Source organism: Leguminivora glycinivorella, chromosome 5, assembly GCF_023078275.1.
Source record: "Leguminivora glycinivorella isolate SPB_JAAS2020 chromosome 5, LegGlyc_1.1, whole genome shotgun sequence".
NCBI lineage: Eukaryota > Metazoa > Arthropoda > Insecta > Lepidoptera > Tortricidae > Leguminivora > Leguminivora glycinivorella.
Genome location: NC_062975.1, coordinates 6,875,994 through 6,902,831, shown reverse-complemented (window position 1 = coordinate 6,902,831; position 26,838 = coordinate 6,875,994). Strand labels below are relative to the sequence as shown.

General features: G+C 37.3%; 1 protein-coding gene across 4 annotated transcripts in view; it reads right to left on the bottom strand.

Moving 5' to 3' along the window:
* The window catches only part of LOC125226143 (cystinosin homolog), a 68,417-nt gene that overhangs the window by 21,660 nt on the left and 19,919 nt on the right, over positions 1-26,838 (bottom strand). For 3 of the 4 annotated variants that reach the window (XM_048130035.1, XM_048130033.1, XM_048130036.1), the window contains exons 1-5: positions 26,387-26,523; positions 2,211-2,317; positions 1,714-1,813; positions 1,165-1,365; positions 440-680 (exon numbers count right to left, since the gene is read on the bottom strand). In XM_048130035.1, the coding sequence (XP_047985992.1) occupies positions 440-680; positions 1,165-1,365; positions 1,714-1,813; positions 2,211-2,295 (627 nt within the window). In that variant the 5' untranslated portion in view covers positions 2,296-2,317; positions 26,387-26,523. Of the gene's footprint in view, positions 1-439; positions 681-1,164; positions 1,366-1,713; positions 1,814-2,210; positions 2,318-26,386; positions 26,524-26,838 lie in introns of those variants that run through there. The other variant, XM_048130034.1, reaches the window with a different exon arrangement.

The following is a 26,838-nucleotide window of genomic DNA, read 5'->3' as shown; positions in this document are numbered from 1 at the left end:
GCTAAAGAAGTCATTTTGACTTTTACTGAATTGTAAGGATTCCTCAGTGACCTAGGCTTTAGATTGGAACCCTGGGTCGCTCTACAAGTATGTCACAATGATAAGCAGTAGAGTAAGATTGATTACAATCAAATAATTCTTCAGTGGCCTAGGGTTCCAATTGGTTGGGTAAATACAAATATTTACATTTACCTACGCACAAACTCTGTGACACTGTGTCTGATGAACATAAATGTCGGGATTCGCAGGTATATAGGGCAGTAGGTATGAACCCTATAAGGGCACTGCAAATATAGTTCTTAATAACTAAAAATCTTAATAGTTATAAATTCTCCGAGAAAAATGTAGTAACCTAGCCTAGGCCTATATAGTAATATAGGCCAGACCGGTCAGGTCATCTGGTCAGTAAAATGAGAAATAAAATTGCATATCTACTTACTTGTATTTCCCCAGAGAAATAAAGGCCGCAGTTAAACAGCGAATACATAGTGAAGCCCATGATGTTAAGCGCCAGGAAATCAAAGTTGAGTCCCACGACACTTTTCCTCTTGAAGTTGGTGTAGATTTGAGGGTAGAAGGAGACTGACCACGCCGCGAAGTACACCCAGCCCATGATGTAGGAGATTATGTAGATGGCGTTGGAGTGCATCACAGTGACGAGGATGAATACTGAGTCCATGCTGGAAGGAAACAGTGCACATTTCATATAGATGCGGAGCAAGAACACTTCCAGTGATTTACGCGGCAGTTGCCTTGATTGCTCGGCCACCCGGACTCGGTCACGGTTGCATGGGTCGAAATTTCTAAGTTCATGAGAATTTTCCTGAAGGCTTGTGGCACGTAATTTAATTTGTTCTTATTGTTTTCTAAATTAAGAATTCGCTCTGATAAATTCTGATATTAACAAACTTGTGAGACTAAACTGAATTTTCTAACAAACAGATTAATATTCATTAGAGATCTCAATTGATCGGACTCAATAAATATCCTCTAAATTCAATTGTCTGCTGTAAAGTATACGTTTCTAATGATATTCGTGTTGTATATGATATCTCGACTTGTGTACGGGCTCTGTACTCCCGGTATTAAGACGATGGTGAAAACTAGACGAAGTCTATATATACACTTATCACACAAGTATGGTTTTGTATTCGTTTCACTTACTTGACGATGCCGCTCGGCGTGACATTAAACGAAACGTCGGAATGTCCGGGACTTTTCCCATGCGCGCTGATATCATACGATATCTCGACTGTTGTGTTCGGTCTCTCTACTCCCGGTATTAAGACGTGAGGCGGTGAAAACTGGACGATGTCAGGATGCTGGGCTTGTATTGCCACGTCTATGGTTTCGTTGTATTCGCCGCTGCAAGTAAGATAAAAGGTGTTAATAACTTTTTCATAAGCTCTTTTATAGGTGGTACGTATCAAGATGAGCAAAAACATTTTATAGCCTGTGCAATTTCATAGAGGTTTGAAGTTGAAAATAATACTTGGACGGGCTGTCAAAATTGCTATCTTTACATGGCTGGTTTCAGCGTGCTATGTTTAAAGAGCAAATTAAGTTTCATAATATAAAAAGTAAAAAAGTCGCTTTCCATTTGCTTACAATAAGTATCCGAAAAATGGTGGAAAATGTATGGATTATTCGATAATATGGTAATTGAATGTGCCTAAAATAGATGTTAAAAGATAGCCATTAAATTAAACTTACATTTGAATCAATTTGAAGAGCCGCGTCTCGTCCACTAAGAGGTTGACTTCTGTGACGTCGACATACATTTTTTCTATCTGCGATTGTGCACATGGTAATCCTGTAACATAAATTGTCAATTTTATTTACCATTTCGGTAATAATATATTTAAAATTAAAGCACTTCTCCTAACGGCGGGCGGGTGATCTAGTGGTAAAGACGTTAGCCGCGTAAGCTGAAGACCCGGGTTCGATTCCCGGCTCGGCCACCAGTGGGCCTTGTCGTTTTTTCTTTCGTGTATGATATCTATTTCAATTTATACTTCTCCTAATATTAAAACCGTTTTTGATGATTGTATTGTCAAAGATCCGCAGACTTTCAGATAACTCGGTCTTGAGCAGTAATGCGCTAGCTTTCAGCGACGCTGAGCTCACAAAAATCACCGCCACTCTATCCGCCCAACGATATCTTGCCGAAGTTTTAAAATAAAATATGTATTTTAAAATGTACAACTTACCTAAGAACAATACTGCAACAGCAACTTTAACAAACATTACGCTATGACTAGAAGATCCACGTGCAAGCATACTTTCGCGCGCCATTTTACTGCTTTCGATTTGTTTTCTGCAACAACACATAAAATATTTTTATTACCAAATAAAAATGACTAGCGCGTAAGCTGTATGCGCGGTTTGAAACATGAATGAAATTCTTGATTCATTCAGTCCAATTATATAGGCACGTGAATAATAACGGGAAAATTATTTAATGCATATTAAAAGCGATAAACTCCTAATGGTTTTTCCCAGGTTAAGACGAGACGCTAAAACTCACAGACGGACAGTCATCTCAATATTTGCACAGCTAAACTATGAAATAAACTGTCGCTTGCGGCATTTCCGGACCGATACAACCTACAACACCTGTAACCTGATATGCACAATCTGACAATAAATGATTACTTACTTACAAATTTTCAAGAAAAGAGCGTACACCCATCTTAAATGATGGCAACGCACCCAACTCTTAGTGTTTCGGGCGTCGAGGGGCGGCAATGATAATTTACCATCAGGCGACCTGTCTGCTCGTTTGTCTTGTATCGCATAAAAAAATATTCGATAGCGTTAACGTCAGCCGGCGTTTCGACGCCAGACGCCGACAGAGATGTAGTCTGGCTCTTTCGCGCCAATACGCAAGAGCGATAGAGCTAGATAGCTACGAAACAGATATTATCGTGAGCGTTTGTGCATTTGGCTACGTACCCAGAGTAGAAAACAAACGGACATGTATCGGAAAATGGAGAAAGACAACAACTAAGACTAGAACGGCAAGAATCAATAATTTTTATTACATTACATTTTCCGCGGCGATTACGTCGATTACGCTATCGAATTCTAAAACTTCAATAGCCCATTGTAGAGGCTCAAAATTAGCGGATTCCAAAATGTGTTTTTTTGTTATGCAATACCGTTCGAAGCGATAACGATAAAAGAAACAAACGCGGGTTAGGCAAACCGATATAATGCAACAAAGCGTAAGATTTACGAGTTATTTTTATATACAATCGTGTAACTACATTTTGTACTTACAAGTCTTAGTAATTATGCACTTTTATATAGCAGCGTGTGGGCATTTAAAAAAATAAAAGCTAACTAATCACAATATCGCTGAATTGGTTTTAAACAATCCATAGTACTAAGAGCGGCTTCGCACTACGTCCGATCCGAATCTGTGAAAATAAGATCCGTCATAGCCGTAGAACTATTTGTTTGTGGTACTTTACGCACTCCATCCGATCTTATTTTCACGGATTCGGATCGGACTTAATGCGAAACCGATCTTAATGTATACGATATATCAACATAATAATAATGCACAATAATAATATGCATAATAATGGCATATACAGGGTGAAATAAAAAGAACCGTTCAAAAAATATGTTTGTTTAAATAGTGTAAGAAAAATTGCCATACCCTACCAGGGTGCCATGTGTCCCGTGTACCTATACCTATTACCTATGTACACAACTTTGTATACCATGGTTTGCAATAAATGATTATCTTATCTTAAAAAAAAATAACTTTTTATAGTGAGTTTTCTGCGAGTTCAGCATTGGTCCCATAAGTTGTTCAATATGACCCCAAAAGTCACTATGCAAAGTTTGAACGGTCCCGGCGGACGGACCGTGTATTTTGCCTACCGGAATAAAGTACTCTTTTAAAAACATAAACTTGATTTTTAGTCAGTATTTTTGTACTCGATGAGAACGTGAGAAAATATTAATCAAATCACAAAAGTAGGTAATCAAGAAAACACAATGTTGAATGAAACATGTCTTTACTATAAAATCATAAGTAAAAACATTCCATTGAGATAGAAGTCTCATGACAAGTGCAATGTACCGCGACCGACCTTTTGTGATTTCATTGTCAATGGCAGCGCGACCCGCAAAAACTGCAGTCGTGCAGTCTAGTTAAGAGGATACGGTAGCGAAAATGGAAGGAAGCCCCCTTTCAACTTGGGAATTTTAGTTAAATATACAAGTGTTATTAACTAGATTTACCGAAAATAAATTGTCCATTAAGAACAACGCAGTCAAAAGATATTTCAAAAAAATCTTTAAAATCGAGGTTCCGCTCTCGACTCTTTCCTCCTTCAAAACTTAATCAATCGGAACGAAATTTGAGAATCTGAATAACAATGAAATGATCTATGTCGGACCGTTTAGCTTTTTTGGTTAATAGTTACCAATCTTGAGTATCACACCTTTTTTTGCGCCACAACGAAAAAGGCCGTTTTTGGAAATTTTTGATTGGCTCTAGAATCTTTAAAAAGCAGAATATCAAAAAAATTAAAACGGTCCGACACAGATAAAAATAATAACAATTTGTGTTGAAAAAATCATTGCTCAATCTTCAAAAACCAGGGAGGAAATAGCCGAGAGCGTTTGTATGGAGAATTGACCCCTACCGTATCGTCTTAACCACATAGTACCGATCTCATTTTATAGTAGCTAGTAAATATGTATGTTAATTTATAGATATCATGACATGAATAAACACATGTTGTGGTAATAACATTGTGGAAAATAAACCTATCATGATCATAAATTGATATATCTCCTGTTATAAAGAATTCAATTCATAACATTACAGTTCATCATCCTCCTTGCGTTATCCCGGCATTTGCATGGAGAATTGACCCCTACCGTATCGTCTTAACCACATAGTACCGATCTCATTTTATAGTAGCTAGTAAATATGTATGTTAATTTATAGATATCATGACATGAATAAACACATGTTGTGGTAATAACATTGTGGAAAATAAACCTATCATGATCATAAATTGATATATCTCCTGTTATAAAGAATTCAATTCATAACATTACAGTTCATCATCCTCCTTGCGTTATCCCGGCATTTGCCACGGCTCATGGGAGCTTGGGGTCCGCATTTGACAACTAATCACAAGATTTGGCGTAGGCACTAGTTTTTACGAAAGCGACTGCCATATGACCTTCCAACCCGAAGGGTAAACTAGACCTTATTAGAATTAGTCCGGTTTCCTCACCTCACGATGTTTTTCCTTCACCGAAAAGCGACTGGCAAATATCAAATGAAATTTTTTCGCACATAAATTCCGAAAAACTCATTGGTGCGAGCCGGGGTTCGAACCCGCGACCTCCGGAACAAAAGTCGCACGTACTTACCGCTAGGCTACTAGCGCTATATTAAATTCATAACAGTTGTTCAGTAAATAAATAGATGTCTGACGCAATACGCAATATACAATGTCGAAGTTTACAAGTTCATAGCAAATTTCTGTTCTGTTATGATTGTTATGAATAGCTGGTTTTTTAAATAGTTATTTGTTATACAAGGGGGCAAAGTTGTATTTTAACGCCGAGTGTGGAATTCTATTTAGATTCTATAGTTGAACCACGAGCGAAGCGAGTGGTTCGAGAATAGAATCCTGAACTTGCGAGTTTTTTAACACACGAGAAGTAAAATACATTTGCACCTGAGTGTAACACAAAACTTTTCCCCTCACTATAGCGAGGAAACTGCAACGCAAAAAATGCGTTTATCACTGCTTCCAGTAGTTCCAGTTACTTTTATCAATTTTAAATCAGTTAATTTGACTTTATTCAAGGTCAAATTACTTTACCCACTAGTGAATAAAATGCGTTTTTACCCGCTGGTATTAAAGGACAAAACACGTGTTTCCGAGCTAGTGAGGGGAAAAATATATGATTATAAAGAACGTAAGTATAATATAAACCATGTCAGTTAGTAGTAGCGTTACTAACATTAAAAGAATTGAAAGTTATTTTAATGTCACGCTTATTGCTTAAAATATTATTAATTTGCTCATCTCGCATTTACTTAGTAAAATATAGGTAATAGGCGTCAAAGCAGTAATAATAATAACTGAAGGAAATATGACAGTTCAATGGGTAACCATTGTTTTTCGCACATTATGGTTGCGGTTTTTAAATGACTAAATAGGTACTAAATAATAACATTTATATGTATAAAATTTGTATTGTATACCGGTAGGCAGTAAATTAGAAGAATGTAATGCCTCAGAGAAAATAACTAATAACATAATACTAATGCTACGTACTGTGTTCGATGCACTATAGAGCAATAAATTAAAATTAAATTAAATTAAATATTATAGGACATTCTTACACAGATTGAATGAGGCCCACGGTAAGCTCAAGAAGGCTTGTGTTGTGGGTACTCAGACAACGATATATATAATATATAAATACTTATATACATAGAAAACATCCATGACTCAGGAACAAATATCTGTGCTCATCACACAAACAAATGCCCTTACCGGGATTCGAACCCGGGACCGTGGCGCAGCAGGCAGGGTCACTACCGACTGCGCCAGACCGGCCGTCTTAAAACTGGGTACCTACATTTTATGTGCAAATGCAAGACATACCTGTTTTCCTGACTAGATTCATGAAAGGTTCTACTTTGTCGGTTGTAGATAAGCGTCCTTAGCCTGTATCATGGTTTTGTGACGTAGGGTGTAACCATATCTATCCACATCGATTCGCATCTTACGTATGGGAAATCGCTCGTTCGTTTGTATGACAACGCTTACCCACCCATGTGTTCAGCTTACCGACAAGCGTCTTCATACCATTTTATGCAGGCATTTAGACGTTATTTAAATGCCATTTATATAATGTGTGTCTTATACGAGTATAACTTCTACGTATGACCCAATGAAGGTAAGTGACTATTATATGGCACCCGTCACTTAACCTTAACCAATAAATAGTTTATTAACGTATTTATTTTATTATCATTGAAAAAAAACGTGACCAAAAAAGGCCGGTTGTCAACTAGTTTCAAAACTAAAAGAGTCGGCTACTGTTAGGTAGGTACCGTAAAAGTAGTCTTAGGTGTGTCCTGTTATACCCTTAAAGTAAGCATTGAAAGGCTTTAAAGCCCGCTACGTGATTATTATTCACTTAAAGTGCTATAGTACAGTATTTACTGAGGTACTTGTATTAAGCAACTAGGCAACCTTGGCGGACAAATGACATTCATATTGATTCAGGCACTCCGCCTTAGTATACACAGGTGTATATGGTACTTTTATTATAATTTTCCATCAAACTATTGTGTACGCTTTAGCGTCTGCTATCAATGCTGATAGGATAAATTCCGACGTAATAAAAAATAAATTTATAAAAAAAAAGAACACACTAGTAACTGCCTACAACTTCTCTGCTTTGCCTAAAGGTTGACTGGTAGAGAATGCCTTATGGCATTAAGTTCGCCTATTGTACATTGTGTTTCTTTGTTCAATAAAGATTAAATAAATAAATATGTAGTTTAATTAACGAACATTAAATTAGTGAAAAACAAAATGATGCAGTGAAATGCCTTGAAAATTTCCGATATCTAAATGGAGTGCCAATACACGTTCTGTGACGATTTTCATATACTACCTAACACCGGAAAGTCTAGAAAACGAGGTAAAAAAAGATATTCTTGTTACCGGTAACTAAACGGCAATGCAATAAGTCGCTATTATGTATATTGAATTTCTTATGAATAACATGCCGATCAGTTATTGCTCATTATCGCCATAATCGTTAATGAATCAAACAGTAAAGTCGCCTCATTTGTACGGTACACTTATGCCAGTTTGTGCCACAAGTGCACAAAAACTGGTCATCCTATACAACCGGTAGAGCGAAGATACGAGGTCGATATCATAATTATGCAACCAGCGTGGCTGATGGCTGTTGGGCCTTAACACAAAGGCGTAAAAGTCGTATTAGTTCAGGCTTCGCATGGTATGTTAAATGCAGTTTATGCAGTGCATGTTCTCACGGGGACAACGATCGCTTACAGGCTGTTACTGTTATGTATATAAGGGGATGCCAAAAAAATGTACCATCAAGCTATTAAATATAGATGCGGACAAAGTGCCAAAAATATGTATACGCGACAGTATACATAAGGTTGTGGATACATAGTGTTGTCACTTTGTCCGCAACTACTATTTAATTAACCTTGATTGTATTTGCCCAAAAGCGTGAAAAGACTTCTTATATTTGTTCATCACACCCGCACTGTGCACGCAGGCGGAGCGTGAGTTATAGAAAAATCGTTCTCCCAAGGGAATAATGAAATTTCTTATACCGCACTTAACTTTTTTACATCTATTTACATATTTTTTACATTACGAGTGTGATGAAAAACATTGTGTGTAACTCGGGGAGTATGAATATTACTAACTCGAGTCTTTAAATCGCTCCGGCAAGCCGTCGCGATTTAACTTACTCTCGTTAGTAATATTCAACTTGAGAATGTTGACAGGTATAACTACTGGGCACAACACTCTCAATAGACACCTCAAGGTAATAGGAATAAGAGATGACGAATCCTGTCCACATTGTGGTATGGAGGAAACAAGCCTACATTTGTTAGCGGAATGTAGTATGTATGCGACACCGCGATACAACACTTTTGGTAGAGATAGACTAAAAGCAGAAGAACTCAAGGATGTCGAACTAAGATGTCCTTTTGTTCTGCAGGAAAACAAGAAGATTTGAAGAAGGAAGTGTGGGAATGCTGCCGGAACAGTAACCTGCAGCTCCAACTCCAGGGAATTGGGCTGAATGAACACAGCAAGTGATCGACAGCCCGCCTGCCTCCGGCCGGGCGTCCCTACACTACATCTACATCTACATCTACAATATTCAACTTCCTCCCCTTGTTGCACAATGTACTATTATTGCATACAAGGGAATCGAAGCAGTGCAGTGTCTTTAGCTTACGCGGCTAACGTGTTCTCAGTGTCTTTAGCTTACGCGGCTAACGTGTTCTAACTCCAAGACCACCCGGTCATTGTGAATCTAACTGTAACGGCGGATAATTTACAATAAATTTGCGGAATAACAAAATACACTCAAATATTGTAGGTAAATGTGCAAAGTAAGGCTATTTTCGTTTATCTTTATAAGCTTGGCCATCAAAATAAAGCCATTCACACATAATTATATCATATAAAGCCATGCACACGTAATACAACATATATGTCAATAGAACCCTTGATTATCTCAATCCGGCACTCTACACAAATAACGTAGTTTATTATTGTGGAGATACCATGCAGCCTATAAATATAGTAAACCCGGTTGTTCGTAAAACGAGGTAAAACAGGATTTTCTGCTTCAATAGGTACTGATAATACTAATATTTGCACATTCGTCGTGTAGGTAAATCAAATTATTAACTTATCCATAAATATCCAAAAAATTGGTAAAATACTCTGCGGGCATGACTAAGTATGCTACTTGAATATCGCATTAAAATGATGAGTTCGCGATTAGAATAGAAGTTTTTCATAGATATACAATAAAGTCTCCAAATGTAGATCATTAGTAACATTACAAATCAATTAAAAATATGGTTAGTTATAAATTGATTCCACTTGGTATGACACCGATCTCAAAGCGCCGAGATTGATTATTTAAAACTGTGTCGATCGTCTAGTGGCGCCTTCGTTTATAGAGTCGTTGTATTTACTAATAAATCAATTCAGTCGTATGAACCTTACCAAGAGCTTGACAATGACGTGATACTGAAACAATCACTAGCACTAAAACGTCTTTATGAGCGAAATGTATATGCAGTTTCAAAAACGCTAGCAAATGTCAAAATGACGGGCAAAGTTGAAGGCACAAGACCTATTCTTTATTCTTTATTATTTCTTTATTGCACCATGGTACCTAATTACAATATGTTTTTTACATGCGAAATAGTCAGTACCTCATGGACCCAAGATGGGTATGGCAATTTAAATCTTAAAATTAACTTATGTGCTAATACATATGTGCATGTATATCATTAAAATTAATTAAGAATTACAATGAATAAAATTTTAAATATGAACATAATTATTAAAATACTAACATCATTATTATTAGCAACATACTTTAATTATTACAAATAGTACCGAATGTGATAATCAATTTCATAGTATTAAAATAGTAATAGGTATAATTAATCAGTGCTCATGTCATGTCATTATCATTCATAAAATCCTTAACAGTATAATAGTTTTTATTGATAAGAAATGTCTTCAACTTATTTGCGTAGCTTTTGTCGTTCTCCTCTGTAAACCTAGTAAATGGTGTGTTCAAATTACTGCACCCGTGCAATTAAAACTGCACGAGGCCATGCGCTTGGCGAGGAACAGATACCTATGGAGGAAACTAGCTAGTCTTCAACAGAATGGCATGATGTCAGGAACAGGATCCTTGGTAATGAGACTAATGAGAGAACGACTGAAGAAGAAGCGATTGTTCTAATTGTAACATTATCACAACTTCTGCGCACTCGTGGGCCCACATTATCAGCAATCGGCGCGTGCGACTACTTACAACAGTAAACGTTCCGGTGTACTAAGCCGTTTAATACCTGCGTGACTCCGTATCTATGCCATTCAGTGATTAGATGCGACTTGGCTGTCTATTGACTTTACAACTTGTAATAATCATAGCCGTTAGATAAAAGATTATGATGCGCTAGCATGACTATTAGAAGCCTGTCAACCTGTCATGTCCATGTCTCACTTCTATCCAAAGGCCTCCACCAATATCTCCACACAATCACTATTTGGTGACACGGGTATGTCCATTCCTTCAAATAAAGAATCCGGATATCCCGCCATTGACCGCGGGGTCTGTCAGATCTCCGGTTTGGGTTTTCGGATGGATAACAAAGGCAAAGATGTAGTGCGAAAAGATTTGCCTTCCTATTGTTACGGAAACGGAAACGTACGAACGTGTCATGCGTTTACAAGATGTACTGACACTGACTGAACTAGCATTACAAAATACGAACGTTTCCCGAAAAATACGAAGGAAACCCTTTTCGCACTACATGTAAGTAATATATCAGCTAATTTACTCGGACCAAATTGATCATCAATATTTTGAAAATGTAGCTATCTTAATAACTTTTTCTAGTTTTTCTTTCACCGAAAAGCGGCAGACATCAAAAGATACATCTGTTAAAAATTTAAGAATTTTATGGAGTGAATATTAAAAGTGTCTCGGATATTCTATTCGCTTCGATTCAAAATGCAATCTAGTTTCTACCTCAAGACTTAGTTGCATGGGCTAGACATAAGACAGACAATCAATTTAAGAATGTAGAACGAAGGCCTAGACAATGAATGAATGATACATAATACTAGCAAGTTCATTCAACCGAATCGATCTAGTCATGTGCCTGGCATTCGACTTCGATGCAATGCCTAAGTGTGACCAAATCTGAGTCATTGAAGTCAAACTCACATTCTTAATGTGACTATTAATAACACAATTATGTACTCATGGGTTTTTCTTTTCATGAAATAAATTAAAAATTGAAATGGCAAAATGCATCAAATACCTCATTAATTATGTTTTAATGATAGCAAAACAACGCACAGAGTAAACAATAAGGCTATAACAATAAACGGAAGAAGTTGTTTATCAATAATTATATTCCCACAGCACATATAAAGTATAATTTATACCTGTTACGTTTAAAAACAGGTAAATCATATGCTTTCTCGTAATGAATCACTTCACTATACGAGTTACAAGACTGTCTCAATTTAAAACTAACGTCATTCAGTCATCGTCATGAATTAACGTAAATATATTCATGCAAGAAAATGTTAATTTCATCAATTAACAACTTTGCAATTTAACGTGATTTATATAGGAAAGTATGGAAAATTGCAGTCATTGGCAGTGTAAATTCGAAGACAGTAGTCATTTTACTATGACGTTTTATATCTTTGACAAATGTAACAAAAGCAGAGTAGATAGATGAAAGCGATGGAGTTCTTTACATTATCAGGTAGGTAAGTAAACTACTTTGAAAATATGTTAGATTTTTCAAGAAGCGATGGATCGTATAATAGTAAACATACTTTGAATAAAACACATAATCACGAGATGCATGCGGGCATTACCAGTATATCTTGTAAGACCGAAGAAGAAGATGTATTATTTTACAAAGTGTAACAAATGTAGGACAGAGGAGAGTGAGAGAGAGAAGACAAGAATAAAGAATAAAAAGGCAAAGTTTGTCTGCACCATAAGGCAAGGAAGTTTAAAAGTCCGTTACATTTTTCAATAAAGGACAGATCGTGTCCTGCATTCAGTAAACATACGTGGAATAGAAAACATAAACTCGAGACGCACGTGACACGGTCATCTCGAATGAAAGCGGTCCGAACGCTTTCGCGACATCTACTCCCTTGAGGTCAACGCCTTGAGCTTGCTTTTCTTTTAGTGCATTTATCGATGCATGTGGCTTTCCGTCAGATAAAGGTCCTTACGTTTCAAGACCTTTATCATTTTATCAGAACTTCTGTTGGAACTTCAAAGGGAAAAAGCTTCTAGCTTAAGAACCCGTACAAAAAATACATGCGGAGCGTACTTTTTGGAACCTATCAAAGATACTGTGTTCCATGAATGTGCTTATACCGATACAACTCCACTTGCTAACATGATAGACTGGCTGTGCCACGTATGACGCATATTGAGTATGGGGCAATAGGACAGGACATCAAAGGCTGCATTTTAGGTACCTACCTACCCATTATAAAAGCAGTATCGATAACATCAGTGCAATAGCCATTTTTGATATAAAATAAGCGAATTTTGAGGAACACCTGCACTTAGAAAATAGTACATTACGTTACGATACAAGTGCGAAAAAAAACCGGCCAAGAGCGTGTCGGGCCACACTCAGTGTAGGGTTCCGTAGTTTTCCATATTTTTCTCAAAAACTACTGAACCTATCAAGTTCAAAACAATTTTCCTAGAAAGTCTTTATAAAGTTCTACTTTTGTAATTTTTTTTATATTTTTTAAACATATGGTTCAAAAGTTAGAGGGGGGGGGGACGCACTTTTTTTTCCTTTAGGGGGGATCGCACTTAATTTTTTCCTTTAGGGGGAGCGATTATTTCCGAAAATATTAATATTATGAAAAAACGATCTTATGTTTTGGTTGACTTCAAGGTAAACCCTTATTCATTTTTGAATACCTATCCAACAATATATCACACGTTGGGGTTGGAATGAAAATATCAGCCCCCACTTTACATGTAGGGGGGGTATCCTAATAAATTTTTTTTTCCATTTTTTATTTTTGCACTTTGTCGGCGTGATTGATATACATATTGGTACTAAATTTCAGCTTTCTAGTGCTAACAGTTACTGAGATTATCCGCGGACGGACGGACGGACAGACAGACATGGCGAAACTATAAGGGTTTCTAGTTGACTACGGAACCCTAAAAAAGGAAGTACGAAACGAGTGGCGATAAATTCAAACACGACCGAAAGGAGTGTTTTATATCGACACGAGTTACGAATTTCCTTTTTGCACCTGTAGTGTATCTCACGACGTTTTTCAGTACAGATGGCCCTCCGAAGTTTCGACCTGACATATAATAAACCACTTCTCGCACTAGTGCGTAAAAAAAACCATCTGTACTGAAATAGTACATTACGATGCAAGTGCGTAAAAAAGGAAGTTCGAAACGAGTGGCGATAAATTAAAACACGACCGAAGGTAGTGTTTTAAATCGACACGAGTTACGAATTTCCTTTTCGCACGTGTATCGTACGACGTTTTTCAGTACAGATGGCCCTCCGAAGTTTCGAACTGGCATATAATGAACCACTTCTCGCACTAGTGCGTAAAAAAACACCATCTGCTTCCAACTGACATCGAATTGAGGCGTCATACTGGTCCGAAGAATGGACCAATGAATAAATAAATCATGTAAGATAATGAACGAATATGTACAATAATGAAGCAGTTCTTTCGTAGCAAATGACGACAATGAATTGGAAGATAACTATGCCAATTACATAAATGTTTATCAATGACATTGAATTTAAATAGGGTTAATGATAAAAAAGCTTAATTATCTCAGTGAAGATCACGGAACATTAATTTTATACCATTGCATTATTAATACTAGTAATACTACAATGTGTGTGTCATTTTCGCATATTTGCTTGTATCTAGTCTTTGGCAGACAAATCTAATTATTTACACTACATTAGCAAACATTGGAAGCTGGAAGTCATAAATGTATAATAAACTTAAATCAGTTAAATTGTATGTGTTATACCTCTATAAATGTATTATACCTCTATAACATACATGGGAGATACATATATGAATGATCCCAGCAGAAATATTAATGAAGATCATCCTTTAACTTTTCTGGACTCATAACTATTCGTACGTGGATAAGTCTAGGTAGGTATATATTTTTAACACGCTTTTATTAGGTCGTCGTGTATGTAACTATGTATGTAATGGAATCTGCGGAGGCTAATTTAACCATCTTCCAGGAGTCGTAGCGTAATGAAAATTGGCAGCTATATGTAGTTCCGATGACAATACAATAATATGGTACTGTTGAGCTGATCTGATAATGGAGTCGGAAGATATGAACTGGAACTACATGATGGAACCTCGTATCATAGCCGTTTTTGGGTTTCTTAGAAAAGTCTTGTAATGAACTTTGACTACAATTAGGTTTCAAGGTCTGATGATGAAGCCGAAAGATATGAACTGGAACTACATGATAGAACATCGTATCATAGCTGTTTTTGGGATTCTTAGAAAAGTCTTGTAATGAACTTTGACTACGATTAGGTTTCAAGGTCTGATGATGGAGCCGGAAGATATGAACTGGAACTACATCATGGAACATCGTATCATAGCTGTTTTTGGGCTTCTTAGGAAAGTCTTGTAATGAACTTTGACTACAATTAGGTTTCAAGGTCTGATGATGGAGCCGGAAGATATGAGCTGGAACTACATGATGGAACATCGTATCATTAGCTGTTTTTGGGCTTCTTAGAAAAGTCTTGTAATGAACTTTGACTACGATTAGGTTTCAAGGTCTGATGATGGAGCCGGAAGATATGAACTGGAACTACATGATAGAACATCGTATCATAGCTGTTTTTGGGATTCTTAGAAAAGTCTTGTAATGAACTTTGACTACGATTAGAATTCAAGGTCTGATGATGGAGCCGGAAGATATGAACTGGAACTACATGATGGAACATCGTATCATAGCTGTTTTTGGGCTTCTTAGAAAAGTCTTGTAATGAACTATGACTACGATTAGGTTTCAAGGCCTGATGATGGTGCCGGAAGATAAGAACAGAAAAAAAAGGGGGGGGCTCGAGGGGGGAAGCATGAAAGAAAGATCAACGTAGTATTTAAGATAAGTTGGGTTAGCGTTTTCTTGTGACATTTAAGAGCAAACAAAGGGGGCTCGGGGGCGAAGCCCCCGCATGAAAGAAAGATCAACGTTGTATTTAAAATAAGTTGGTTTAGGGTTTTCTTGTGATCCTTAAGAGTAAAGAAAAGGGGGCTCGGGGGCGAAGCCCCCGCATGAAAGAAAGATCAACGTAGTATTTAAGATAAGTTGGGTTAGCGTTTTCTTGTGACCTTTAAGAGTAAACAAAGGGGGCTCGGGAGGCGAAGCCCCCGCATAAAAGAAAGATTAACGTAATATTTAAAATAAGTTGGGTTAGCGTTTTCTTGTGACCTTTCAGAGCAAACAAAGGGGGGCTCGGGGGGCGAAGCCCCCCGCATAAAAGAAAGATCAACGTTGTATTTAAATAAGTTGGGTTAAGGTTTTCTTGTGATCCTTAAGAGTAAAGAAAAGGCCCCCGCATGAAAGAAAGATCAACGTAGTATTTAGAATAAGTTGGGTTAGCGTTATCTTGTGACCTTTAAGAGCAAACAAAGGGGCTCGGGGGCGAAGCCCCCGCATGAAAGAAAGATCAACGTAGTATTTAGAATAAGTTGGGTTAGCGTTTTCTTGTGACCTTTAAGAGCAAACAAAGGGGGGCTCGGGGGCGAAGCCCCCGCATGAAAGAAAGATCAACGTAGTATTTAAGATAAGTTGGGTTAGCGTTTTCTTGTGACCTTTAAGAGCAAACAAAGGGGCTCGGGGGCGAAGCCCCCGCATGAAAGAAAGATCAACGTAGTATTTAGAATAAGTTGGGTTAGCGTTTTCTTGTGACCTTTAAGAGCAAACAAAGGGGGGCTCGGGGGCGAAGCCCCCGCATGAAAGAAAGATCAACGTAGTATTTAAGATAAGTTGGGTTAGCGTTTTCTTGTGACCTTTAAGAGCAAACAAAGGGGGCTCGGGGGCGAAGCCCCCGCATGAAAGAAAGATCAACGTTGTATTTAGAATAAGTTGGGTTAGCGTTTTCTTGTGACCTTTAAGAGCAAACAAAGGGGGCTCGGGGGCGAAGCCCCCGCATGAAAGAAAGATCAACGTAGTATTTAAGATAAGTTGGGTTAGCGTTTTCTTGTGACCTTTAAGAGTAAACAAAGGGGGGCTCGGGGGCGAAGCCCCCGCATAAAAGAAAGATTAACGTAGTATTTAAAATAAGTTGGGTTAGCGTTTTCTTGTGACCTTTAAGAGCAAACAAAGGGGGCTCGGGGGCGAAGCCCCCGCATGAAAGAAAGATCAACGTAGTATTTAAGATAAGTTGGGTTAGCGTTTTCTTGTGACCTTTAAGAGTAAACAAAGGGGGCTCGGGGGCGAAGCCCCCGCATAAAAGAAAGATCAACGTTGTATTTTAAATAAGTTGGGTTAGCGTTTTCTTGTGACCTTTAAGAGCAAACAAGGGGGGGCTCGGGGGCGAAGCCCCCGCATGAAAGAAAGATCAACGTAGTATTTAAAATAAGTTGGGTTAGGGTTTTCTTGTGATCCTTAAGAGTAACGAAAAGGGGGCTCGGGGGCGAAGCCCCCAGCATAAAAGAAAGATTAACGTAGTATTTAAAATAAGTTGGGTTAGCGTTTTCTTGTGACCTTTAAGAGCAAACAAAGGGGGGCTCGGGGGCGAAGCCCCCGCATGAATGAAATATCAACGTTGTATTTTAAATAAGTTGGTTTAGGGTTTTCTTGTGACCCTTAAGAGTAACGAAAAGGGGGCTCGGGGGCAAAGCCCCCGCATAAAAGAAAGATCAACGTAGTATTTAAAATAAGTTGGGTTAGGGTTTTCTTGTGACCTTTAAGAGCAAACAAAGGGGGGCTCGGGGGCGAAGCCCCCGCATGAAAGAAAGATCAACGTAGTATTTAAGATAAGTTGGGTTAGTGTTTTCTTGTGACCTTTAAGAGCAAACAAAGGGGGCTCGGGGGCGAAGCCCCCGCATGAAAGAAAGATCAACGTTGTATTTAGAATAAGTTGGGTTAGCGTTTTCTTGTGACCTTTAAGAGCAAACAAAGGGGGCTCGGGGGCGAAGCCCCCGCATGAAAGAAAGATCAACGTAGTATTTAAGATAAGTTAGGTTAGCGTTTTCTTGTGACCTTTAAGAGCAAACAAAGGGGGGCTCGGGGGCGAAGCCCCCGCATGAAAGAAAGATCAACGTAGTATTTAAGATAAGTTGGGTTAGCGTTTTCTTGTGACATATAAGAGTAAACAAAGGGGGGCTCGGGGGCGAAGCCCCCGCATGAAAGAAAGATCAACGTAGTATTTAAGATAAGTTGGGTTAGCGTTTTCTTGTGACCTTTAAGAGCAAACAAAGGGGGGCTCGGGGGCGAAGCCCCCGCATGAAAGAAAGATCAACGTAGTATTTAAGATATGTTGGGTTAGCGTTTTCTTGTGACATTTAAGAGCAAACAAAGGGGCTCGGGGCGAAGCCCCCGCATGAAAGAAAAATCAACGTAGTATTTAAGATAAGTTAGGTTAGCGTTTTCTTGTGACCTTTAAGAGCAAACAAAGGGGGCTCGGGGGCGAAGCCCCCGCATGAAAGAAAGATCAACGTAGTATTTAAGATAAGTTGGGTTAGCGTTTTCTTGTGACATATAAGAGCAAACAAAGGGGGCTCGGGGGCGAAGCCCCCGCATGAAAGAAAGATCAACGTTGTATTTAAAATAAGTTGGTTTAGGGTTTTCTTGTGTTCCTTAAGAGTAAAGAAAAGGGGGCTCGGAGGGCGAAGCCCCCGCATGAAAGAAAGATCAACGTAGTATTTAAGATAAGTTGGGTTAGCGTTTTCTTGTGACCTTTAAGAGTAAACAAAGGGGGGCTCGGGGGCGAAGCCCCCGCATAAAAGAAAGATTAACGTAGTATTTAAAATAAGTTGGGTTAGCGTTTTCTTGTGACCTTTAAGAGCAAACAAAGGGGGCTCGGGGGCGAAGCCCCCGCATGAAAGAAAGATCAACGTAGTATTTAAGATAAGTTGGGTTAGCGTTTTCTTGTGACCTTTAAGAGTAAACAAAGGGGGCTCGGGGGCGAAGCCCCCGCATAAAAGAAAGATCAACGTTGTATTTTAAATAAGTTGGGTTAGCGTTTTCTTGTGACCTTTAAGAGCAAACAAAGGGGCTCGGGGGCGAAGCCCCCGCATGAAAGAAAGATCAACGTAGTATTTAAAATAAGTTGGGTTAGGGTTTTCTTGTGATCCTTAAGAGTAACGAAAAGGGGGCTCGGGGGCGAAGCCCCCAGCATAAAAGAAAGATTAACGTAGTATTTAAAATAAGTTGGGTTAGCGTTTTCTTGTGACCTTTAAGAGCAAACAAAGGGGGCTCGGGGGCGAAGCCCCCGCATGAAAGAAATATCAACGTTGTATTTTAAATAAGTTGGTTTAGGGTTTTCTTGTGACCCTTAAGAGTAACGAAAAGGGGCTCGGGGGCGAAGCCCCCGCATAAAAGAAAGATAAACGTTGTATTTAAAATAAGTTGGGTTAGGGTTTTCTTGTTACCCTTAAGAGTAACGAAAAGGGGGGCTCGGGGGCGAAGCCCCCGCATAAAAGAAAAATTAACGTAGTATTTAAAATAAGTTGGGTTAGCGTTTTCTTGTGACCTTTCAGAGCAAACAAAGGGGGGGTTCGGGGCAAAGCCCCCGCATAAAATAAAGATCAACGTTGTATTTAAAATAAGTTGGGTAATGGTTTTCCTGTGACCCTTAAGTGCAAATAAAGGGGGCTCGGCAAAAAAGAAATACTTAAATTTTGTTTGAATTAGTTGAAATGTGACAATATTTTCTAATCGAGTCAAACAAAATCCCACTAGCTGAGAGCTTCAAAACAATGTATGGCGAAAGTATGTCTCTCTAATGTCTTCAAAAAGTCCGCGATGGCACATGTCTATATTGTCTATCTTTTACGGATAACTTATTAGGTATAAACATTTTTATGATAATACCGTAATAAGAAGGTAGCCGCTAGTTATTATTAAGTAGCAATTAGCAATAAGTACACGTTAAGCCACAAATGGCATGTAAAATCCGCCTACTTGAAATAATTTTATGTATAAATGTTAAAAGGTATTTATTTCATTATTAACACTTTCGAAACCGGGCTTCTACGCGGCGCTACGACATTTTCGCTACATACGGGGAAATCCATGTAATCGGCTACGCTTCTACGAGCGGTGTGCCCGACAGTCGGGTTCTTGGTAGCGAAAGTGTTAATGACTAAAAAGTATAAAATAAATTAATAGTTTAAAAAACACTATAAAACACGCTTTTATAAATGCACGTAAAAGCCAAAAATAAATTATGGATCGTTCAAGTTGTCTCTATTTGTGAGCTGAAGTTTAAAAACTATGTGCTTTTAATTATAATATTTGATTGTAAAAGCGTGGGGCGCTGGAACAGTAAAGACTTTCTTGTAAACAAATACTAATTCGAACTTCCTGGCGAATGAAGTTGCATAAGAACATAACGTTTACATATGCCGCCTAAGGGTTACCAAAGAGAACCAAAGATATCTCGTCCACGAACAAGAACTCTGCATCCTGTCACTGTAGACACTTTCCCCTTTTGTACTTTGATTACCGGAAAAAAGCGGCGTTCTAAGTGTCGGTGACTGTCGACTCTCCTCGCTACTAGCGCATATTTTGTCTGAGTTCGACAAACTGGTACCTAATTTGAACACTGACTTTTAATTGATTTGACTGTTTAATGTAGAACCTACTAGTCATGCTGCAACTCCAGTTAGCGCGTCAATCTGTGTAACCTCCTTCCCGTAACATAGCATAATTTGATTTATCAGCAAGTTATACTTATATATTCTGTGGTTATACAAAAAGTCTTTCCTGTTCCAGCGCCCCACGCTTTTACAATCAAATATTATAATTAAAAGCACATAGTTTTTAAACTTCAGCTCACAAATAGAGACAACTTGAACGATCCATAATTTATTTTTGGCTTTTACGTGCATTTATAAAAGCGTGTTTTATAGTGTTTTTTAAACTATTAATTTATTTCGTTTATTTATAATCAATTATATATACAAGATCAGTCATTTCCAGACTAGTCCAACACGTGTTACTTTGGTAGGTAAAACATGTTTCGTATTGTGTAATGTAAACAAACCTGAATACTATTGAACCAAATTTAAATCCTCTCAAACTATTTAAAGTATCCTACAGGTTATCACCTCTTCCGTGACAAAGAAAAGTATTTAGATTATATGATAATATATGTACATGTTTCAGTACTTCTGGTGCGTAGTTTACATTGAGTTTTTTTTTTACATTTAAATCAGTGCATGCATAGTAAACGTGACGGGAGTGTAACATTTACATCACAAGAGATTATGACTTTAATGAAACACATCCTCAAATAACTCGTCCCGCAGTTTGCCGAGTTTGCGTAACTCGGTATTTATTCTATTACATTTGCATACCTACCTAATCCCTCTCGTCTATGATGGAGATCTCCAGAAAGCATGTACCTAGAATTAGAACGGACATAGGCTAATAATGATATCATATCGTATCATTGATATAGTTTACTTCTGCTGCTTCATAGGTAGATAGATAGAATACTCTTTATTGGCACACCTCAGCAAAAGATACAGTGGAGACAAAACAAATGATTATAAATAGAGGCAGACAACAGGCGGTGTTATCGCTAAAGAGCGATTTCTACCAGACAACCTACTACCAACAACCTACCACGTACATGATATGACTACCCATATTGGTAGTGTAACTGTTTATGTACACATACAACAGGCCTTATTAGACTCATCGGCAATCTAGAGACAATAAGTAAATAATCAAAGTCTGGCAAAAAGTTCCAATCCAACATCATTCCAATAACAGGTTATCAAAATATGTATGCGCTAAAGTGAGATTTTTTTCAAAAAAATTAGCGGCTGGCAAGGTCAATGAACAATCAGCAAACAACTGCTATAAATGGCATGAAAAGAGTGATGTCAGCATAAAACCGGAATGAGGGGCAGAAAAAATTATACCGAAACACAATGTCCAGTGTAGGTATTGTAGCACGATCATTAACATAATTTATCAATGGCTCTCCATAACAAATCAATGTTTCCAAATGCCGAAGGAAAGGACGTGGCCATTTACAAAACAGAAACAGTTCACGTCTAGTGGCAGCTCAGTAGTGCTGTCCAAATCTCGGACATAGTCTATAGTGGGCTTTAAGGAAGTATGTTTAAGGTTGGACAGTTTGGAGCAGGTAGAATTTATCGTGGTCAGTGCACTAGAGGCAAGGTAAACGCTAATTTCCTCGAAGCAAAGACACGTGTTTGATACGACGCACATTCGTCGATGTTACAGGTGTGTGTTGTAACAAAACTTTATATTACAATAAAAATACCATAATAAAGATATGAAGAATGAGAAATCTAGCAGGTGTATTACACTAGACAATGCGTGGCGTTAACGACCCGCGGAAAGAAACTGATATTAACAGAAGTATGCAAAAGGCATTTAACACTCATATGATAATATGTAAAACACTCCAAACTTTCTACAATGTTTATGTTGCTACTTATATTCTGAAAGCGAGATTCAACTGCCGTATAACCATGGATTGACATAAAACTAAATACTTACAAGGTAAGGTAGAAAGCCTTATCCTTCAAAATTAAACACCATAAAGACATATTTTCAAGTACTTACTTATTGCTATGCATTTTCATTTTATTTCGTTAACAATAATGTTGTTCATTAATCAATAAATAATACGTCACAGCAATAATTATAATAGCTAAGTATAGGAAGTCATATAATATACGGTTGACATGTGCATGTAACGACACTAAACTGACGTAAACAAGTTACCAATAATTTTCGCACGCCCACTACCTAATCCTAGCAAGTTCAATGCCAATGTGATCTCAGTTGATATCTGGTTGAAGAGTTGACCGCAACTAACAACAATGTCAGGCCACTAATCAATGACCGAAATAACCTAAAAAATCAATTACAACTTGCACTAGATTTTTTATGTGTTTGACTATTAAACATTATTATATTTGTTAAATCTTACTATTAAAATTTACTAGCGTCTTGCTAATGAATAACGGTGCAAATGACTTCATAAATTAACTATTGTCTCAAATATTATGTCGATGGATAAGAAACACAAAAGCCTATTTGTGCTGCTTGTTTTCTTTTTAACACGATAAAGATTTTATTTTCAAATATCATTGTCATGTCATGTGGTCAATGTTATTCCTATACAACGCTATTTGTAGAGTCTAGCAGCCGCAACCAAACAACAATTTGGCTGCAGTTTCGTTAAAGTCGAGATGGTAGGTACTTCACCTGTTGGACTATGCTCTAAATCAAGAATGACATCGGCTATACTGTATACCTGGTTTGGAACTGTGATGATAATCCTCCCGATTTGGACCATGGCGACTACTTCGACTCCTAACTTTTAATTCAGCGCTTGTGTTGTGCTCCCGAAAATAGCTCACATAGCCTATTTTCGAGGTAAAGCTCAACGCACAATGAGGGCACGTGATGACACCAGCGACATAGTGGTAGTGAATTGTAAGCTAGCGTGCTTTCAGTCATCGCGCTTACCATGAGGTCATAAGGCTAGATCAACCTTACGCTGCTCCTCGAAATTCTGTCCTGCACTAGCCCGCGATAACTAGTGGCCGTATCATGCCGGCGTATCATGCTGCCAATTTTATCACTTATCCACGTGGATAAAGCATCCGTCACGCTTTAGCAAGTATGTCAGTGTGAGAGTGACAGATGTCTTATCCACGTGGACAAGTGATAAAATTGGCAGCATGATACGCCCGCAGGTCGTATTTTTGTCACTTGTCATATCATCACTTTCGCACTTACATACTTGACAGAACGTGACAGACATGGTGACAAATGATAGACAGCCGTCCATCTTAGCCCTACAGGACGACGAAAAGCCAAACCGTATCAAAGTCGAAAGATGGAAGGATAGTATGCATTTTGTAATTCTGGTGTTTCCTATAAAGTTTGTAAATATGACTAAAATTAAATCGCAAGCATCGTACGTTACAACTATGCTTACGAGTTATTTTATGACTTGTGCAACAAACCTTGTAAACAAAATATACGCGGTATTTCGAAACCACGGATTCTATATTTTGGGATTATTTATGCCGCCATTTCAAACACTGTAGCTTTAAGTGCAAATGGTTGGGCAAACACAATTTCTGGGTGCATCTATTAATATTATTTCATGTTAGAATTAATGGGAATGCGGTTAACAATTGACGTATTAATCGGATATGACGTAGAATGGTTTAGTTTCAAATCGATATCCTGGCCTTGCAACATAACGAAGTATAAAATTAATGCCTGAAGATATCGATTGTATATAAAATTAAAATATACATGTAGGACTGAAGGGTTCTGCACATGGACATGGAAATTCTGATGCTTAAATGGAGATAAAAATCAACTAGTAATAATTACCTCTGAATTATATGTAAATAAATATTGTATGATAGAATACATATATATACTTAAAAACGTAGAAAATATCCATGGCTCAAAATGTGTTCATCTCTCAAATAAATTCCCTGAGCGGAATTCGAACTGAACATACGTTAAATGAATCCTAAAAGACCTGAGGCAGAGTAAACCTCATGTAAATCTTAATTATGAGGAAAATTTTACAAAAAAACTCCGGCTAATGCCAAACCCTTTCTTAAGGAAGTCGATAAAATCTTATTTTACCTGTTTCAACTCACAGAATGTATTTATCCTTAACGGGGAATCTTGACAAGACAAGACTCTTGATAATATTTAAAAACACCAAAATTTAATATTGAGGTACTTAACTAAGTCTTCGAGGCTTATCCTGATTATTGTACAGTACAAAATGTACTGGCTGACTATCGTACCAATTAGAACAATGCCTTTGGTGTTCATCGAATTATCGCTAACAAGGAGAGAATGTAATATAGACACTAAACAATGAATCAGAAATGATGCGAAACATTATAAATGATTACTAAGCGAACTGCTACATAATATGGTATTCAATATTCTCATCTAATCTAGTACATAGTTCCTAAATAAAAGAGACAGTTGCCATTGGCTTGAACTACCACAAACACCATAAGTAATGTTCAGAAAAAACGTGAATACTATTTATTTTATTTAGGATAAAAGTCCAAAATTAACAAAAAAGAATAATTAAATTTCTAATAAAAAAATAAAAAAATGTCTGAAGATAATACCTAGGTACTTACGAGTACAAACATAAACATATTATTATGTTTTTATTTATACAGGCACTTCATTATGCGTGTCGAATGTATCAAAGCTGTACTAATTCATTCTGCCGCTTGACAACCGATTCAAGTGATTTGTCACATTCACATAGTTTAAACACAAGTACATAACACTAATTTAATATGACTTTATAGATGCTTCTCTAATTAACTGGGGATATCGGTAACATCTATTCTTAATAAATCAACTTTTTTAATGTATTAATCTACGGGGAATCCTTTTAAAACGGTAGGTGTCATAACTCATAACGAATTCAGTATTGTTACTAGTATTAAAGAAGAACCTTTATTCACTGAAACCTCTATATTACCTGTATAAATTATTGCATTTCACTATAACAGAGGAAAAAGGTACGTATGTATAAAGCTAGTTGCCAATAAGTGGCTCATTTATTGTACCAATATGTGACCACGTAGGTAAAATAGGTACATACAAGAGGAAAATATAGAATGTTACATAGTGTTAAAGATATGTTACGTTGATTTTCTACAGGATATCCTTTACCATGGAAAGTTTCTAGACTACTTTCATAGACCAAGTAATATGAGTATGAACTAACGACAGACCGTAACCAAAAGATATCAGTAACGAAACTCGAGCGCAATGTCTTGGTTTACATTCGATTTCTTAATATGACATATTGTCACATATACAAGCTACAATGTCACCGACAGTGATATTATTGTTAGTTGCTTGCTATGTTACTTATAGTGTCGATATCTTTAGTCTTAAAGCTCTTTTTTGGAGACAACAGGAAAATATGATACGTATGATTTCCTTTTTGTGTCCTAAAACGCATAAACGTACTCCTGATAGTCCTGATACATAAAAATCTTATCCAAGAAGACTGCATGATCATTCAAGATATTCGTTTTGCGAAATGCGAGTCACCTACTTATCCAAATGTGGATAATAGTTGTAAGCAACTACAGTTAGGATTAGGCATTCAACTCAAGATTAACGTTCGCATTACCTACCTATTTTAAAAACTTTACAACCCCTGTTTTTTTAACTACATATTTAATTGCTCAGCGTACCTCAGTCCTTTCCTCATTTATCGAATCTTGGGAGTTACGGGATTATCCTTAGGCAATCCCTTGAATATATCATTAGATCAGGATCGGAATCATGGAAGCGTAACAAATTTCAACTTAATCAGACGCCGGGAAGTGGTTAATTTAAACTAAAATGATTTATATACATATAAATAGAAACTAATTAAAAACATATCATGAGAAAAAATTAAAATGTGGGGCGAAATAACACAAATATCAAACTACTACCCATCACCACCGTGCAGCAACTAAAAGACCTAAATTATAGTGAAGCTGAAGAAGTAGGTATTTTAGAAATTTTATAAATCATAATTCATAAGGTATCTCTGAGCATATCGGTCGGTTCTAGCACTGATTTTTAGTAACTACAAATTTACAAACTAACTAAACATTAGTTAGTTTGTAAATTTGTAGTTACTAAAAACTGTTGGGTTTTCATTTTAAACACAATAAAATTAATAATCTCTTCGCGCACTGAAAACAATATTAACTTAGTTTCACCTTACATTAAAACAACTATAAAATAATAGAAACATACTCACTTAATTAAAAAAATCACTATCACTCAATTTAACTTGATTAAACATACAACTGAACTTTAAAACGAAGCGATTTAAAAATCGAACGTTTTTTTTCGCGCCGCGTGCGGTTACGGCTACGTCGCTCCGTTGAATGATAACAGTCGGCCACAACGGTGTATATCTGCTGCAGGTAACGTACACTGATCTACCAACATCTTTAGCTATTACATTACCCTTTAACAACATCTGCAGTAAGACTATTATTGACTAATCCGACGACAGTGTTACTGGTAAATCTGTATCAAGCAGGCTGACAATCAACAATGAGTAAGATGCAATTCGCCCGGTTAAATGTTCTTATCTTTTCCGCTGTGATTAAATATGTTTGATTTAATTAATATGTTGCACTGTAATGATTTGATAATATTAGAATTTGTAACAGAATGCATTTGATAGACATCCCAAAAAAATTT